Source organism: Myodes glareolus, chromosome 5 (assembly GCF_982192425.1).
Source record: "Myodes glareolus chromosome 5, mMyoGla1.1, whole genome shotgun sequence".
In the NCBI taxonomy this organism is placed as follows: domain Eukaryota; kingdom Metazoa; phylum Chordata; class Mammalia; order Rodentia; family Cricetidae; genus Myodes; species Myodes glareolus.
Genome location: NC_142030.1, coordinates 33,263,355 through 33,283,187, shown reverse-complemented (window position 1 = coordinate 33,283,187; position 19,833 = coordinate 33,263,355). Strand labels below are relative to the sequence as shown.

Below are 19,833 nucleotides of genomic sequence, written 5' to 3'. Positions count from 1 at the left end.
AAAACATACAGTAAAGAGAGATTCAAAGAGGAAGAAAACCTCTAAATGGTTTACAGTGTGTATATGCAGGCTAAAAGTTAAAATTCTTAAAGTTAAAAGGAAAGAAAGAGAGTAGTTGGGTGTGGTGGTACACACCTTTAATCCCAATGCCTGGGAGGCAGAGGCATATTGACCTCTGTGACTTCAAGGGGTAGAGGTAGATTGACCTCTGTGACCTCAAGGTGTGGTAGTACACGCCTTTAATCCCAATGCCTGGGAGGCAGAGACAGATCTCTGTGAGTTCAAGGTGTGGTAGCATACACCTTTAATCCCAGCACTGGGGAGGCAGAGACAGGAGGATCTCTGTGAGTTCAAAGACAGCCTGGTCTACAGTGTTATTCCAGGACAAAGATATACAAAGATCCTGTCTCAAAAAGTAAAAGTAAAAATAAAAGAAATAGAGGTTAAAATAAAGCCACATAAGGATGGAAAATGCACAGAGAATCTTCATACTGTATGCTTTTATGTTCTCTTTAAATTGTTTGATTGCTGAGGAAGGAGCAACAACTGCTAAAAGACTTTTGTTTATAAATGCTGCTGAACTAACCCAAGATAGGAATTTTGAAAATACCTTGGCTTCAAAACTGAAGTCAAAAGGTATGTTACTTTGGAGAAGAGATTTTGCTTTTGTTTCCACAGAAAACGAGAGACTCTGGATTTATTCAGAGTTAAGAATAATCACCTTTGACCAAGGGAGGCCGCCTGAAAAATCTCCGATAGGAACAGATGGCCCAGATGACAGAGGTCTACATCCAGAACTGATCCAAGACTGCTGCCTGAGATGATCGAGACTCACAGGATACTCCAGTCATGACTTGATTATAACTCTAAATTTTCTTTAGGTCCCCTTAAGACTTTCAGCACCCCCAACCAGCAGGAAGTAGCCTGAAATACTACGCCCACATTCCCAACAAATGGATTATGGGTATTTTCCTTTGTTTAAAAAAAAAAGAGGGAAATGGTGCGGGAGAATTATCTGTATTCTGTCAATCATATTTTAATAAAACGCTGATTGGCCAGGCAGGCAGTATAGGCAGGAAAGCCAGACAGGAAGTAGGGGTGGAGCAAAGAGACTGGGAGTATTCTGGAAGCAGAAGCTCTCTCTCCGCCACTCCTGCGCAGACCACCGAAGAGGCAACATGTAAGCTGTCACACTGAGAAAGGTACTGAGCCCATGTGGCTAACATAGATAAGGATAATGGGGTAATATATGTTATAAGAGTTAACAAGAAGCCTGACCTAATGGGCCAATCAGTTTATAACCTTATGGAGTCCTGTGTGTAATTTTTCTTTGCTGCTTGCCGGCTGTTGGGGTGCTGGGAAGGACAGAAACCCCAACAAGCCAGCCCTCATACTACAAGTCAGGACCACTTGGGGTGTGTGTACACACTGAGACAGAGGGAATGATCTAATGAAAGCTCACCAAAGCTAGGTGGGCTGGGACTGAACGAGATTGTGATCAGACCGGACTCTCTGATTGTGGCTGACAATGAGGGCTGATTGAGAAGCCAATGATAATGGCACTGGGTTTTGATTCTACTGCATGTACTGGCTTTTTGGGAGCCTAGGCTGTTTGAATGCTCACCTTCCTAGACCTGGATGGAGGGGGGAGGGCCTTGGACTTCCCACAGGGCAGGGCACCCTGATTTCTCTTAGGACTGGGGAGGGAGGGGGGAGGGGAAGATTGGTAGGGAAATGGCAAGAGGGAAGGAGGTGGAAAATTTTAATAAATTAAATTAATTTAAAAAAAGAATGAAATGAACATAATATGTTATAACCTGAATAAAGTAGAAACTCACTATTTTGAAGTTCCTGTGAATTTTAGAAAGTTTAATAGCACTTATGCCAGTATAGATATTTTGTTTAGAAAAATTATATATTTATCTATAAAAATGATCACTAATACATTCTTTTTTTAAATTAATTACCATCAATGTTATGATTTAATGTTGATAAAATTGATATAATTGGTTATTTGACAATTTATTCAAATTTTAACGCAAGAATATATTTTAAAATAAATGATTTATGGTACACAGTTACAATAAAATGTTGAATGGTAAAATATTTGAAACGTGTATCAAGGAATTAGTAATTAGGTAGAGATTAAATATGGGCATAAAGGCTTCATTATGTTCAATACAAATGTGGACATCTAACTTGCTCTTTCTTAATAGTGGACCACTCTTCAGATTTCTCTTGGTATTTCTCTTTCTTTGGGGCTATTGTATTGACGTATAAGCCTGGTCTGTTATTTGGTTAAAAGTCCCATTCTGAATGAACTCTGCAAAACCAGTTTGCTTTTTCTGTGACTATAATATGTCTGCTGCACCAAAAGTTCAAATACAGAAAGCACTCCACTAGGCTTCCAGTTCAAATATTGTCACTCGTGGTGGGCTGGCCACATAGCACTTCAGAGTTTGTTTTTGATTATTTTCATCTCTGTGAAATAAATTAACTTTGAAATATCAAAAAAGAATACATTTTTCTCAAAGGGGGCTTTAACAGGGCATTCAACATAAACACTAGATAATACTCTTAACAAATTATGAAAATCAATAACAAGAACAGATAACATCAAAGTAACAAAGCCAAAACTGAAACAAATAGAAACAAAAATGTAGAACAAAACCAAACAAAAATTAAACTAAGTAGCATTCTCTCATAGACATGGTGGTGAGGCTGTCACCGATTGGAACAGCTTTTTCAAGATGTCTGTAGTCATTTCTCTTCTGTTCTATGTCATGTTCCCCCCAAGGCTGAGGCCACCTGATGGTAGATGTAGCATTTGGAGTAACTTTTGTCTCTGGTTTTCTGTACCCCAAGCATGGTTTTGTTGCTTTCTTTTATTTATGAGAACTTAGTCAACAGACACATGGATCAGATTGGGCATGACCACCTGGAGGGCAGCTGATATTTCCTTCCCTGGTGAGTTCACAGTTACAAGGGGTGTCTTTTTGTCTAGAGGCTTTGATCCTAATGTGAAGAATGTGATGGTTTCAAGGTGTCCGTGGCTCCCTTTGGCTTCATCAGTTCTCTCAGGGGGTGTGATCAAGAAGGAAAGGGAATCAAGACCCAGAAGCAGCCATGCTGGGTCACTGGATAGACATACTCAAGGCCTATTCCATGATGGAATCCAAATTTGAAGAATAAAATTCATCCCCAGAATTCAGTAGTTGCTGGGGTTGGGGCTCAGCAGGTGGCTCTTGCTCTAGCAGCTCCTTCTGCAAGGGAATCTCATCCTGGGCTGTGAGCTCTTCCTCCATAGGCTGCAGTGTTTTGGACCTGGGAGAGGATAGCAGTTAAGGCACAGGTCAGGAGGGGACATGCCATGTCAACTGTCTGCTCCTACCTCCCAACACCTCAGGTGTCCTGGAGAACCAACATTGATCTTTGGATTGATATCGTTTTTATACCCCCAGAGAAATAGGATCACAGAGTAGCTGGGCCTAGAACTTTTCTCAGCAATAGACACATGTCATAACTTAAACTGAGCTTGTATGTTGTGCTTTCTACAAGAAAACCAGAACATTCTCCTACAGATCAGAGACATCATTTTGTTCATAACAGTAGAATATAAATACCATAGCCAGCAGTATATGAGCAATACACTTGGTATTGATGAGGAGTTATTGATCAACACATCATTTTATTGATAGCAGTAATACAGCCTAGCCATCTGCGCACCTGAACAAGGTCATGAGGTCAGCTCAGTCCTCATGCTCAGAGGGACCATAAACATGAGCACCATGCAAGACCTAGCCTGTCATGCTAGAGCAGCATTTCCTGTGATGTGTGCTGAGAACACTGGCACTGCCTGGGCTCTGGGACCAAACAGAGACTTGCATTTCCTTAGGACTAGAGCTGGAAATCTGCATCCTGGCTCTCTTTGGGAGTCTGTTACAGCACACTCCTGTAGCTGACATATCTGCCTGAGTTCATCGTGGAAAGTCCTTAACATATTCTATCCAGAGAACCCTTCACACAGGAAATAGGCCAATGTTGCAGAGAGCATTGCTCAAAGGTGGGGATCTCTTCTCTACACGGGATGTTCCTAAATAAAAATGTTATTTCAGCAAGGTGTGGTGGTGTACACCTTTAAATCCCATCTCTGGGGAGGCTGAAGCAGGCAGGTCTTTGTGAGTTCAAGGAAAGTCTGCTGAGAACAGAGAAAGTTCGGGAAGGAGTAAGTGAGACTCAATTCTAATAACACACTAGTATCAAATGTATTATTTCCTGGATAGAATTTCTGTTTGACAGATCCAGCACAATTTGCTTTAGCCTTCTTTCCACGATTCTAGCTTGGATCCAAGCAGAGGAAAAGAAACTTATAAAAGACAGAGGTCCAAGGTACAGGGGATCCCCTTGGCTGTACCCTGTCCTCCCAGTCTAGAATCCTACCTCATCTGGGAGAACTCAAAGTGATGCCGCAGCTTTTCTGCTAAGTCCTTTTTCTGGGTGTCTGTTTCCTTCTGCTTCAGCAGGAACTGAAGTCTTTCCACCAATCCCTTGAGCTCCTGTTCATTAGAAGATTGTGTTCTTAGTGGAGGGTTACACAGTCTCATACCAATCTAAGCACATACAAAGGAACCCCGTAGCTTGCCGGTCATCCAGGCAGGAAAAACAGTAAACATTCAGGGAAGTAAGGAAGCCTGATTCAAGGCAGAGACTGAATAGAAACACAGTGGTCTCTGCTAGCTAATGAAGACGTGTGTCATGCACCACAACCCCCATATGCTCACACTACATACACATATACATGTGCGCTCGTGCACACACAGACACACACACGCCACACGAACTGAGAGTTAAAGAAAGAGAAACAGGGAGGGAGAAATGGGGTTTGTAGAAACATCATGTCGGATGAGCAGTTTAGATGGACCATATCAGCTCTTTCAGAACAGTCCCACAACTCAGCCATCATTTCTTGGAGATTAGTACGGTTGAGATTTGCTTGGCCAGACTATGTTGAGCTGGTTAGAGAAATTCTTCCCCTGAAGGCCCAATTGTCCCTCATTTGACCACCAGCTTGTCAATAGTCCCCATCAGATCATCCAATCAACCCCAGACTGTAGTCTGCTGGATGGGAGAACTGTCCAGCGCTAATCCCAGACAACAGGGCTGACGAGCTGCTGCTCAGACTCTGTCACTGGGAACTGAGAGCTGGGCAAAGGGAAGAGAACTCATTGGGACAGAGGAAGAAAGGAGAAGGCCCCATGCCACCCTAACCCATGACAGTGTGGGCACTCAATAGGCCCGTACATGGGGATCTCCTCCTTGCAAACTGCTTCCCACCTGTGATCTCACATGAGCCCTGCCAAGCAAATGATCCCCAGGAGCCAGACCTCACTCACTCCAAGCTCTGTGCATAGAATGCTACCTATTATAGATCCATGTAGGTGTGTGGTTTGTTATTGACCCATCTCCTTCACTGGACTGCAGCTTCAAACAGAGCAGCAGGAATGGTTCTCCTGTTTCAGCCAGCAATTCCAGGTCCTGGGTGACTATTACTGTGCACTTAGACAGAGTAATAACTTAGTTTCTCATAAGAGGCTAACTTCCCAGAAGTACTTGGGCACGGACACGGTAGCACGAGGTGGGTGACTGAATGGGAGCACGAATGAGTCAGGTGAGGGTAAGGGCACAGGTGGGGGATGGGCAGAGAGGCAGTCAGAAGGGCAAAGGGGGCCAGACCTTAGCCTGACTGATTTACCTGCCCTACCTGTTGTTGCTGGGTGTTGACGTCACTGTTCTCTTCTTGGTCCTTACAGAGCACTTTCAAGTCATCTACGTGCTGCATCAGTAGGACCCAATAATCCCGCAATTTCTTCTTCTCCTGCCTCAGCAGACGCACCTTCTTCTTCAGCTGCCTATGTTGCATCAGGATCATGCTGTGCAGACCGCTAGGGAGACACACTGCATAGTAAGGCCCTGCCAGGCTCCTCCTGCCTCCCCTTTCTCCAGGAACCAGCACCCCAAAAGGCCTTATGTTTCCTGGAAGATGTAGCCAAGAGTCTGACACAGCCTTGACAGCTACACTCAGAAAGCCAAAGTGAGACAACAGCTTATAACAGAAAGCATCAAACTACTATGGGAAACCCAACACGAAATAAGATTTATGTTACTTCAATATGAAGAGGAGTCCTCCACCTGTCCTTAACTGTCCAATAGTAATGGGGAAACATCACCCCATTCAGCCAGCAATTCCAGAGAGGGCAAATACCCTTCAAGGGAGGACAGAAGGCCAAAGGTGAGCTTCTTCTACCTACAAGTTCCACAGCCACCAGATATCTCAAGCCTGGGCCTGTGCTCCAGACTCCCAGGGCTGCCTGGCATTTCCCTCATGGTGCAAAGTCCTTTTCTATCTAGAGGCTCCAGAGGCTCTAGGACAATGGTGGTAGGGCTAACAGTCTCTTTCACACTCTCCAATAATGAGTCCAAGAGACACAAGTCCCAGAGCTGCTTGCTAAGGAGCAGAAAGTCTAGAAGCAGAGGTAGGGACTCCCTGTGCAGAGAAACAGAAAGGCAGAGATGGCCGTTCCACAACTTTCAGGGTCCAGGACGAGATGCGCCCTTACCGATACAGGACGGTCTCCCTGGTCAGCTCGCTCAGCTGTTCTGAGGCCTCGGTGTTCTCGTCCTCCAGGCGCTGTAGTGCTGACAAGGCCTGTTTGTGCTGCAGCTTCACTTTCTCATTCAGGGGATTGGGCGGGTGGTAGGGCCTAGAACAGGAGGAAAGAATCCCATGAACACAGGCCTCGAGGATCACGGAAACTCAAGCTGGATCCTGGTCTACCACAGCCCAGGGGTTGCCACATTCTGGATACTATGCTCTGGAACCTCGTGGTGCTTACTTCTTGTATCCTGACCCTAGGTCAGCAGAGTCCTGGCTCAGATGGAGGGTGTCCTAGCTGCATGAGCTCACGCAGTAGGCCTAGAGGGTCAGTTGAGCTTTCTGGGTTATCAGAAGTGTAAAACAGAGGTCTAGCAACACCAGATATTGCAATGAAATCTCTTCTTTTTCAGAACAGCGATTCTAGGCCCTGGGTGACTGTCATTGAGCGGTAAGACAGAGAACACAACTCTGGGTTTCAGACCCAATAGCCAGACAGCAATATAAACTCCTTAAGGGATTCCTAGGTGCCATTACAGTGAGCACATTAGACAATAGTAATGCTTAAAGTCGGGCTCCCAGGCCTCTACTGGCATTGCCTAGAAACTGGCGCAGGCAAATTCTTAGGTCCCAGCACAGATCCCTGTCTGCCATAGTCTGTAGGGACAGGAAAACAAGTAAATGTGTACACACACACACACACACACACACACACACACACACACACAGAGAGAGAGAGAGAGAGAGAGAGAGAGAGAGAGGGGGAGATATACAGACACACACAGAGAGAGTGAGCATCCGAAATCAGATGCCAAAGCAATGTGTGGAGCAGTATTGGCAATGAGTACAGTGCACAAAACTAGAGAGAAACTGTGATGATCCCCAGGACTCCAATTACCCTGAGATGGACCAAGTAGGAAGAGGCCCCTCCAGCTGCTCTCAGCAGCTTTCAGCACAGTCTCCTGCCAAGCATTCCAAAGACTCCCTCAAGCTACCAGCAGCTAGTATCTCACACAAGCCACCACCTGTCATGTCCCTTGATAATGCATGCTGGGAAATACACATTACTGCCCCAATCCCTTAGCTGTGTGACTCAGAACACAGACTCTGGTTTTCATTTGGAGAAAGCAGAATTGTTAGAGTCCCCATTTCAGCTTCGGGGTTGCATCTACTCTGAGAAGAATTTAGGACTTGAGGTTAGTCACTCAAAAAGTGCAGCCTACTAGAAACCAAAACATATTTTTTAAAAAACAGAATCATTTTTACTTTATATAAATAGAATTTTAGACACTTCTTTTACAAATTGTTTGCATATACCCCTGCCTTCTCTCCTCCCTGTTACCCTCTTTGCCATCTATACCTCCCTCTCCTTCCACTCCTCCTCTGTCTCCATCAGAAACAGGCAGGCCTCCTGTGGACTTGAGCAAAACACGGCGTGTCATGTTAACGCAGTCTGAGCTCCCTGCCTTGTGTCATATCTAGGCAAGCAAATCCAGCATGGGAGCAGGCTCCCCAAAGGCAGATAAGCTCCAGGGAAGGGCCCTGATCTCACTGATGGGAGCCCTACTAAGAGATCAAGCTACACACTGTCACACACAAGCAGAGGGCCTAGTTAGGTCCCATGGAGTCTCCCGTCTGTTGGTCCAGATCTATGAACTCCCACAAACTCAGGTCAGATGGCACTGTGAAGCCCAAGACACTAAAAGAAAGCAGGTGAGGTGACATTGCTGACAGTGCCATGAAGTCTGGAACAATGGATACCTATCATCCACCTTTCCTTCTGTGATAAAGATCACGTGATCTCGCAGCTCATTTCTCTGGCTGGTCATCAGCTGCAGCTCCGTGGTCAGCCTCTCTATTTCCTTCTGCATCTGTTTCTGGGTACGGGGCCTTGGTTTGGATGATGGCACCGTATCAGCATCTGTGGGTAGATGGAACACAAGTGAGATTGCATAACAACAAGGCATAGATGATGGACAGGCCACCCTATGGCCCAAACACAAATATCATGTCTGGAACCTGGTGACAACCCAAATATATTGGGCCAGGTTGAGATGCTCCCTCTGTGGACCTCAGCTGTCCCATTGCTCTAGAGATGTGGCTCCATAAGCAGCCAGGGCTTTCCTCTGCCTCCCTACACATGCTTCAGGGGAACACAGACACCACCTCTTCAGGCACAGTATTCACAGCAGCCCAGGATGCAACATGGTCCAGAGCCCTGAAGCATGCGTGGGGTTTCAGAAGCCGGAAAAATAATGGCATAGTGCATAAGCACTTGGTTGCTGTGAGGAGCCCAGATCTCCTTCCTGGTCAATCCAGGCCCATGGTTGTCAATTGAAAAGCCATTCAGGGGCACAACATGGTCAACGGACTCCCCAAGTCACCCACTAGCAATCCAGAATACTGAAGCTGGCAGGAGGCAGTCAGTTTCTACTCCGCTCCCATACCTCCGACAGGTGTTTGTCTACACTAGAGAACTGCCTGCCATCCTCAGCTGCTGACATAGAGTCCTAGGGGGCCACTGTCAGGGAGAGGTGCTCAGAGGAATTCTGCAGTATAGTCGGAGGACATAATGTCTTGGCCAGAAGAACTTTTTCTCTCTTGTGACTAATATCAGACAGAGACTGGACCCACAGGAAACTACAGAGGGTGAGAGGCAGTGATGCCTCCCTAAGACGGGGACACCTCAGTCCCTCCCTGTTCCTTCTGGTCTCCTTTTGTCCCCACATATTAACCCAAACCACAGTAAAGGTCACAGCTAAGAGGTCATCCCAGCACAACATCCTTGGCCTGGTCAGCCTCTGGCTTAGGAGATAGGCAAACTAATGTGCTGGAATCCTTGACCTTCAGAAGTTATGATAAACAGGGATGTCCATTAGCTACTGAGAGACTCCTGGTCCTCTGTCAAATTACTGGAAGGCCCACCTCAAATTTGTCTCTTCCACCAAGCTGCCCACCTCCAGCCCATGACTTACTGCGTTTTCGCCAGAACCATTTATTCCTTCCTGATTTACGCCCAAACTGAGCATCAGCCTCCTCCTGCTTCTCTCTGTTCACTAGACGTTCTCCATCTGCTCTCCTAATTAGACTTCTCAGTCTTGAGAACATGACTGCTACTCTACCCCATGGGCACTGAGGAATGTCCTAAGGGCAGTTGGTGTTGCTACAACACTGGTGACATCACATGGAATGCCAAGAGTTCTCTGGGATACAGTAGAATTGTCTGGGGGAAGGGACTGCTGATGTCAGAGGGGCCTGCATTTGTCACCTTGCTAGCCAGCTGTCCTGAACTGACCAGAAGCCTAACTTCCCCATCCAGGAGCCTCTCTGGAAACACAGAGGAAGCCATTCAGTTCCTCCTTCCAAACCCAGAGTTCCCTTAGCTTGAGTGGGAGGCCATACTTCCCATGTTAAGTACTGAGCTTTTCTTTCAAAACATACTGAAAATGACTCATTCTTTCTTCAGAATTACTCTGTTCATCAATATGAGCAAACAAATCTTACTGAGAGGCTATGTTTAGATGAACATAACCAAGGAAAGATCACCTTCCTCCAGAAGAAGTGTTAGAAAGCACATTCAGGGAGAACCTGCAGAGCTGGTTACAGTGTGGGATTTAGGTTAAGGATACAGTCATGGAAGCCATGTGCTTAGCTTTAGAAAATTGTTCTGGGATTCCACAGCACATAGGGAATGCCCCTGTGGGGGTGCTGGCCAATGTTTGATGATCCCTTAGCAGAAGAAACTGAACTAGGGAATCCACCAAGTGAAACAACCACCAGGCTGAGTATGTTGCTCTCCATTCGGCACCAAAGACAACAATGCAGGGTAAGGTACAGGCCTCTGTGAGTTACAGCACCTCTTGAGGGAAAAGAAAGGATAGTTGGAAAATCAAGACAACAGCTGTAGACATTCCTCAGTTGGCAGAGTGACTGCCTAGCATGTAGCATGTCCTGGGTTCAATGACTAGTGTTGTCTTCCCAGGTCTTCGGGGCCCCACTTGTAATCTTATCCCTTGTGAAGTGGAAGCAGGGTGATCTAAGCTCAAGATAAGCCAGCGTGAGGACAGCTTGGGAGACATGAGACCCTGTGTCAACATTAAAACAGAAATATACCCAACCTCCAGGGGCCTCATCTACCAATATTTCTTTACTGTGAAGATTGTTTGGAGACAGGCTTTATGGAACCCGTAATCTCTAATTCACAATCCTGTTAAAATATCCTTAGTGTTTGACTCCCTGGAGTGTCCTAGTCCCCTGGAAGTCAGCTCCTTTTCTGTCTTCCTGAGTTTTAGACATTAATGAGAGGATGCTTCTCAATATACCCACCTGGAAAATTAATTGTGGCCATAATAGATCCAGGGTTCAACACCTCAAATTGTGAGCTGTGTCTGTGCTCACAGGTCAGGGTGGTCCTGGAGTCATCTTGTCACATTCTCTGCCCTTGCAGATTGAGAGCATGCTGGGTGAGGACGGGGAGAGACAGACTGTACAACAGAGTGAGCAGTTCTCCTTCACATGAGCATTTACATGTGTGCATGCATACATGACTGGATGTCCACCTGCTCTCACACAGACAGCAACACACAAAGTCATGGACATCTGCTTCATGAGCAATTTTAAATATTTCTTAGGAGTTATTGTTAGCCACTGCGATTCACGGTCCTCCAGGACCTAGGGAAAGAAAGGCTTTAGTGCAGCTTGGACATTTTGATTGTCTGAGCTCAGGAAACTTCATTGATTGGAAATCTGACCTGATGAAACATTCTCAAATTTTCTATAAATTTAATAGGTTGAAGGTTAGTGATCTGCAGAACCAGAGTATGGCTTCTCAAGGACCGCATTTTCTTTCCTCATCTGCTACCTACTGACCTTGGATCCTTGAAGGAGCTGTCTGTGATCAGGGACCATGTTGTCAGTACCTGCCTCTGAGAATTGAACAAGAGCAACCTCCCCCTCACCTCCCTCACGTGACCCTGTGTGGATCCAATGACGAGCTAAACCCTCAGGGTTGGCTATTTGTGTGCCCTATCAGAGACTTGTCTGTAGAACATGTCTTTGGTGGTTTTAACTTCAGAGAGGCAATTAATTTCTTCAAGTGCCTGTCTCTAAATCATGGAAATCTGAGCTTTTGTCCCCTTTGGGTCGGGGCAGTTTAAGTCTTTTGAAGACACTAGTTAATAATGTAGTTGTGTTCCTGAGATTGAAGGTGGTTTGACCAAATTTGGTGTTAAAAAGATGAAAGCTGAGAATTTTCAGTAATTTTTTTTAGGGAAGTAGCTTTTTTCCCCCTTTTCTTGCAATGCTGAAGATCAAACCCAGGACCTCATGCATCTGAGGCAAGTACTCCACCACTGAGATATAGCACTAACTTAGATGTAGCAAAATCTTTAACTTCATATTTACTCAGACCCTTACAGCATTGCTCAAACTCAGAACCTCAGGGCTTCTATTGCTGTGGGGTTTTGTTCATCATGAAATAAAATTCCAGCTCTCTAACTTGAATGCCCTTTTCCCTTTGCTCTACTTCCTGCTCCTGGTGATCACCTAGGGTCCCCTCCTCTACCTTTGCTTCTCTCTCACTCTCCCACACACATTCACACACCTTCTCCCCTTCCTCCTCTCTGTGCAAACCCCACGTCCAGAGGCCAATCTGACGTCGTCTGAGTGACTCCAGTGGACCTTCCCTCTACCCTACACATGCACACGTCCCTCAGCCCTGTCCTTGTTCCAGCTCTGTTACTGTCATTCTGTCCTTCAGTAACCTTGGACTGGTTGTGCTGTGTCACATTCTGTTTATGCCTCTGTTCTGTTTGGCTTCTGTTGCTGTTTCCAGTACAGTTTTCCATTTCTGACCTGTTCCCAGGTTCCTTCATTAACATATCACAGATGATCGCTTGTGTGGGACAGCAAGCCTTCATTGGCTCCAGGCTCCAGATTACTTTCAAAACAGACCTTTGCCTCACTTTGGGGAATATCAAAGGTAAATGGCAGTGGAAGTTTGACAGATTCTTTGTCTGGATCATCCTCTGAGGAACAGAGACTCATCAGGATCTAAAGCCGTTGGTTATTTTCACTTGGTGTTTACATAAAATGTGTTGCTGTGGCATTGAGTTGCACTGCATGTCAGTCTGGACCCACTGAGGCGCCTGTTCAGTGACTGTTGGTGTGTCAGAGCTGCACTGCCATCGCTGAGTCTATTTTACATCTTCAGTACCTCTAGCTACAGGAGGTTCTGGTTTGGAGGTGGGCGGGGCCTGCCCACAATAAGGATGTCTTGAAAAAAATGATTTCCCAGGGAATGGTTTGGGTGCCCTCTGAGGTGCTTGGCTCTTCTGGAATAGCAGCTCCAACCCACGTTTTCCTCTTGCTAGCCTCTAACCTGCACCAACATTCTAGCAAAGATGTAATGCCTAAATTATTTCTCCTCTAGGCAAGGGCATAGGACATCTGCCAGTTCTTGAGTTTGTTGTGTGTAGCCTCCAGGGAACATATCCTTATGTATATGGATTTTACAATTTTGGATCTTGGACCTTGATTGCTATTCTTTTTTCCTACATCTGTTTAGCTCCCTGCTGCCAGAGATTTTGTGACCTATAGGTTTTATTCTTGCTGAATGCCTACTGAGATGTTCTTTCACACAATGCCTGGATGGGAGGGTCTTGTAGACTCTGCTGTAAAGACCCCTGGAAGAGGATACCAGTAGGAAACTTGAGGAAGTATCATATTTCACAGAACAACAGCACTGTATAAGTATGCACATCGCCTGTTCGGTGCATGTGTGCGTGTTTGTGTGTGTGTGTGTGTGTGTGTGTGTGTGTGTGTGCGTGCATTCTTTTGTGTTTGATTGTGTTCATGCATGCATGCATGTTTTGTACAATAGCTGTGATATACCCTTCTTGGGGTTGAAAGGGAACATTTAGACATGTTGGTGCTTTGACGATAAGGAAAAATATAGGAACTCAGCTCAGGTTGTGGTGTGAAGTTGAAGTTGAAGTTGCCCATCATTTCAGTGTTTTCCAGCATGGCACCAGGGGACATTACTGACAGGGGTCCACAGGATCCCTGACAATGCTTTTCATCATGGGCTTCTAGGTGATTTTTTAAACAAAGTTATGGTGTGCGTGTGTGTTGTGTGTGTTGTGTGTGTGTGTGTGTGTGTGTGTGTGTATGTAAACACAGACACATGAAGAACAGAGGACACATGAGGGCCTACTAGTTGGGGTTTCTGTCCTGTCCAGTTCCCACAGCTGGTAAGCCCCAAAGAAAATCACACAGAGATCTCCATATATCATTGAAATAATTTTATGGTCTGAGGGGTCACCATGAGAAGAGGAACTGTATGTAATGGTTATACCATTGTTATGAAGGCTGAGAAGCACTGGCTAAAGGACAGAAGGTGCCCTACTGTGACTTTCCAATGAGTTCATCCATGGTTCCTCAAGACCACTGACATTGTAGCAGTGTAAGGTGAGTGGGAGTTGTTTACCTCATTGCTGACAGGAAGCAGAGACACAGAGACAGGAAGGGCCCAGACAGGACAAGCTCTAACCTGAGTACCTCTCTCCCCTGAGAGCTACTTCCTCCAGCTAGGCTCTGCTCCCGATGGTCTGGAATCTCTCCACAGGGTGGGCTCACACTTTGACCAGTTGTCCTCCAGCTGCTGGTTCAACCTCAGGAGGTTGGGGGCTCTTAGGAGGGGCTTCCCTGGGAGAAGGAGGTCACGACAACTGTGCCTCTGAGCAGAAAAGCCTAGTTTAGGCTCCCTTCTGGCCTAGCCCCTTGAGCCTGTAAGCATCTTCCTGGTATGCTGCCATGGAAACAGCCTCAGCCTCCCAACTCCACAGACTGAACTTTCCACCTGCCTTCTCTGCTGAGATGGAATGAGCCCTAGTAAACCCAAATGTTTCTGTCAGGTATCGAGGTGAAGTCATACATTATAAGGAACTAATACAGAAATTGACCTCATCACACCGAAAGCTCCAGGTTCTGACTGCTTCACAGGTAAAATCTAAATTCTACTAAACTGTAGAGAAGAGATAATGCCCATTAAAAGAAAGACAGTCTGCTCTGTGGCTCTAACTGGTGTAGGAATCACTATGTACACCAGGCAATACTCAACAATACATTAATCCTCTTTTGTCTGGTTGCTATGTGCTGGCCTTACAAGCACTCAGTACTGCTTTTTCAATGAAAGCTGTACCCAAGAATAAATTTAAACAGTGCCTCAACTCTAGTTTTGCTTTTCAAGACACAACTTTTCTGTGTAGCCCTGGCTATCCTAGAACTCACTATGTAGACCAGGGTGGCCTGGAACTAAAAATTCTGCCTGCCTCTACCTCCTGACTGCTGGGATTAAAGGGATCTCCCACAATGCCTGGCTCTGCATCAACTCTTTTTGAAGTTAGCTTAGTTTTGCTTACAAAATTTAGAAAACCAAATAAAATTATAGACTCACTTTCACTTATTAATGTAGCGCTGTAGGAAATCTTACAGCTTGTAGTTATCCACCTACTGGGGCATGGCCTTTTAGACCATATATGCTGATACAGAGCCTGCGTCTGCCCCTTCTTCTTTATTCCCAGCTGCTCTTTCAGATTGCTGGTTTTGATCTCTGTACTTCATTCAAGCAGAGAATTCTAATTTGTGAGTTTACCCCTAAATAAATAACCATCTATTTTTCAATTCTGAACTAGTGTGGAATTTCTTTTAAGCATTCGTTCCACACTTGGCGCCCACATGGATTTAAACTCCATGCCTACCAGGTGGATGGCCTAACAGCCTAGCTGTTCCTGGCCCAGACAGTCTCCCAGCCCTGCCCGCTTGGCTTGCTTTTGCCTAAGCAGTTTTTTTTGTAGACTCCCCACCACAGAGGAGTTTACTGCATGCGGCAACTTGGAAATTTCTTTGGGGAAGTTCTTTGCCACATGGCTACCTATGCAGCTTCCGGTTTCTGTTCCCGGCCCTGATTTCTGGTTTTCTTGCTTTGTGTATGAAATTGATTTAATTGCCTTTAATTTGTCAAGCAAAGCATATTTCTCAGTATTTAACCAGTACAAGGCAGAAACTAAATCAGCCCAGGACCATTCCTGTCATTACCATTTGCATTGCTTCTAATCGCAACTCTGCAACCACAACATCTGCTGGACAATAAAGATTGTTGTTTACCGTATCTCATAACAGGTAATAAATAAATCATTACGGCAGACTTCGTTACCAATGCAACTTTAAGTAACTTTTTGCTAATACTATGGATTGTATTATGCGAGGCTTATATGACTATGGTGATACTTTAATTTATTGGGTGTTGGGTTTAAGTTTTCTCCATATTCTATCATTAAGGAAGAATATGGGATTTTTAGGAATGGTACAATCTTTACAGACTAATAATGAACAGCTAGTTGACAGGATTAATAACATCAAAAATCAAAAGTTACCTGAAAATGTTAATACTATTACAGACAAAATTGAATTCATATCTAAGGGTACTAAGAAGTTATCTGAAAGAATTCATACTGTTGAATTTGACAATCAAAACTTGTCAAAAAGTTATGGTAAGTTAACAGAAAAACTGTCTCTCCAGGATGGCAATCTGCCCGATAGTTCAAGCAAAGTCCAAAGATGAGATGTTATCATTAAAGGAGAAACTTCAGACCTTGGAATCACATGGGCAGAATGAGGACCAGAGACTAGGTGCCTCACTGAAATATGATCAAAGACCAAAGCTAAGAGTGCATATAAATGGCATTGTAATTGTTGGCTTGATAGATACAGGTGCAGATGTGAGAATCATTACTCCAGAATCTTGACATCCAAGTTGACCTCTTCAAGAGGCAGATGTTCAGTTACTAGGAATTGGAACCATAGCTCAAGTTAAACAAAGCATGAGATGGGTTGACTGTATTGGGCCAGAGGGTCAAAGAGGGAAGCTGAGGCCATATGTAGCTAATATTGCAATAAATTTATGGGGCCATGACCTGTTGCAGAATGGAATACACAGATTAACATTTCTGCAGTCCCAGGAACTCAGAATTCTGAAAGGAATATAATAAGGTACTATGAACAAAGGTCACCAGTCATTCAGGCTGTACAAGAACATAAAGCAACTAGCAAACCTTTAGAGGTACTAACAGGCCTTCCTTTAACATGGTTAACTGAGAAGCCAATATGGGTTAAGCAGTAGCCTCTAGCTGAAGATAAGTTGCAAACTTTAGAACAACTGGTATGAGAGCAACTAGATGCTCACCATACTGAAGAATCAAGCAGCCCTTGGAATTCTCCTGTATTTGTTGTACAAAAGAAATCTGGTAAATGGAGAATGGTGACAGATCTAAGAACTGTCAATAAGGATACTCAACCTATGGGCCCTCCACAATCTGGAATTTCTCTGCCTTCTCTATTACCAAAAGGATGGCCTCTTATAGTTATTGATTTGAAAGATTGTTTCTTCACTATACCCTTACAAGAAAAGGATAGAGAAAATTTTGCCTTCTCAGTGCCTACTTATAATAATTCTCAGCCTACTAGGAGATATCAATGGACTATCCTCCCATAGGGAATGCTCAATAGCCCCACATTGTGCCAATGCTTTGAAAGTCAGCCACTGGAAATAATATGTAAACAATTTCCTAAGTCTATATTTACCATTACATGGATGACATTTTGCTATCTGATTCAAACATGGATACTTTAGGAAGAATGTTTGAAGAAGTACAGAAAGTTTTGCCAAAATGGGGATTACAAATTGCTTCTGAAAAAATACAAAGAGGAGAGTCTGTCAGTTACCTAGGTTATAAAATAGGTTTGCAGAAAATCAGAACACTAAAGGCACAAATTAGGAGAGACTGGTTATGGACTCATAATGACTTTCAAAGATTGTTAGGAGACATTTCCAGTCTACGACTGGCTGTTGGGATAACACCTGATCTAATAATTCATTTAAATAAAACCTTAGATGGTGATAAAGATTTGACTAGTCCAAGAGAATTAATAGCTGAAACAGAAAGGGAATTGGCAATTGTTGAGAAAAAAATTACAGGAGGCACATGTGGATAGGGTGAATCCAAATCTTAATTGTAATCTAGTCATATTGCCTTCCAGAATTTCTCCTACAAGAATTTTCATGCAGAGGGATGATATTATCTTATAATGGAAGTTTTTTTTTTACCACATACGCAAGTAAAAAATTAAACACTTATCTGGAAAAAGTCTCTTAATTAATTATAAAAGGTAAATTGAGACTTCGTCAATTAGCAAATATAGACCCAGCAGAGATTATAGTGCCTTTCACTACTGATGAAATAAAAAAGTTATGGGAAGACAATGAACCATGTCAAAGAACTTGTCCTAATTTTGGGGGAGAAATTAATATCAATTATCCCCAAAGCAATAAACTTAACCTTATAAAGAAAACTTCTTGGATTCTTCCTCGAATTGTATGTGATGTTCCAATAACTGGAGCCTGTACCTTTTATACTGATGCAAACAAAACAGGGAAGGCAGGATACAAATCAGAAGAATTAAGTAAGGTGGAACAAAGTCCTCTTAATTCTGTCCAGAAGGCAGAATTATATGCTAGTCTCATGGTACTAAGGGATTTTTTTCCTTTGTTTTTTGTTTTTCATTTTTCCATTCAAAAAATTTCCACTTCCTCTCCTCCTCCCATTCCTCTCTCACTCCTCCACTCACCCTCCTCCCTCCCCCTCCAGCCTTAAGAGAGGGCAGGGTACCCTGCCCTGTGGGAAGTCCAAGACCCTCCCCCCTCCATCCAGGCCTAGGAAGGTGTGCAGCCAAATAGACTAGGGTCCAAAAAAGCCAGTACATGCAGCAGAAACAAGTCCCAGTGCCTTTATCAATGGCTTCTCATTCAGCCCCCATTGCCAGCCACATTTAGAGTCTGGTTTGATCACATGCTTGTTCAGTCCCAGTCCAGCTAGATTTGGTGAGCTCCCATCAGATCAGGCACAGTGTCTCAGTGGGTGGACCAACTCCTCATGGTCCTGACTTCCTTGCTCATGTTCTCCCTCCTTCTGCTCTTCAACTGGACCTTGGGAGCTCAGTCCAGTGCTCTGATGTGGGTCTCTGTCTCTATCTCCATCCATCACCGGACAAAGATTCTATAGTGATCTTCGAGATAATCAAGCACCCTCTCCTCTGGTGCTCAAGGACCTAGCTGGGGACATCCCCATGAACACCTGGGATCCCCTCTAGAGCCAACTCTCTTGTCAACCCTAAAATGGCTCCCTTAGTGTAGATATCTTCTTCCCTGCTCCCAAATCTTCCCTTCCTCCATCTCAGCCCTCCCACTCCCCCAAACTCTCCCCAATCCTTCCCTTCTCCCTTCTCTCTCCCCCTCTTTCTTTCTCCAAACCCCATCCCTACCTCTACCCCAATCCCCATGCTCCCAACTTGTGCCTGGCATTCTTGTCTGCTTCCAATTTCCAGGAGGATCTATACATGATTTTCTTTGGGTTCACCTTGTTATTTGGCTTCTCTAGGCTTGTGAACTATAGGCTCAATATCCTTTGTTTATGGCTAGAGTCCACTAATGAGTGAGTACATACCATATTCACCTTTTTGGGTCTGGATTATCTCACTCAGGATTGTTTTTCTGTTTCCATCCATTTGCATGCAAAATTCAAGATGTCATTGTTTTTTTACTGCTGAATAGTATGCTAATGTGTATATATTCCACACTTTCTTTATCCATTCTTCCATTGAGGGGCATCTAGGTTGTTTCCAGCCAGGTTCTGGCTATTACAAATAGTGCTGCTATGAACATAGTTGAACAAATGCTTTTGTAGTATGATTGGGCATCTCTTGGGTATATTCCCAAGAGTGGTATTGCTGGACCCTGAGGTAGATTGATTCCTAGTTTCCTTAGAAACTGCCACACTGATTTTCAAAGTGGCTGCACAAGTTTGCATTCCCACCATCAATGGATGAGTGTTCCCCTTACTCCACATCCTCTCCAGCATAGGTTATCACTGGTGTTTTTGATTTTAGCTATTCTGACAGGTGTAAGATGGTGCTAAGGGATTTTAAAGAACCTTTTAACATAGTTACTAATTCACAATATGTAGAAAGAGTTGTCTTGCATTTTGAAACTGCTCTATTTACACCAGATGATACAATTGACTTTATTATTTATCCAGGTGCAAGACATAATCAGAAATAGGCTTTGT

The 19,833-nt window shown here is 44.4% G+C and overlaps 1 protein-coding gene across 1 annotated transcript; it reads right to left on the bottom strand.

The window, feature by feature from the left end:
• Nucleotides 1-2,047: 2,047 nt before the first annotated feature.
• LOC148122059 (disks large homolog 5-like) lies at nt 2,048-9,831 on the bottom strand. Its single transcript, XM_087906225.1, has 6 exons — nt 9,628-9,831; nt 8,414-8,573; nt 6,618-6,761; nt 5,762-5,942; nt 4,441-4,556; nt 2,048-3,324 (listed from the first exon to the last, which is right to left on the bottom strand). The coding sequence occupies exons 1-6, from the start codon at nt 9,758-9,760 to the stop codon at nt 3,159-3,161; spliced, it is 900 nt and encodes a 299-aa protein (XP_087762351.1). The 5' UTR covers nt 9,761-9,831; the 3' UTR covers nt 2,048-3,158.
• Between the last annotated feature and the right edge of the window lie 10,002 nt (nt 9,832-19,833).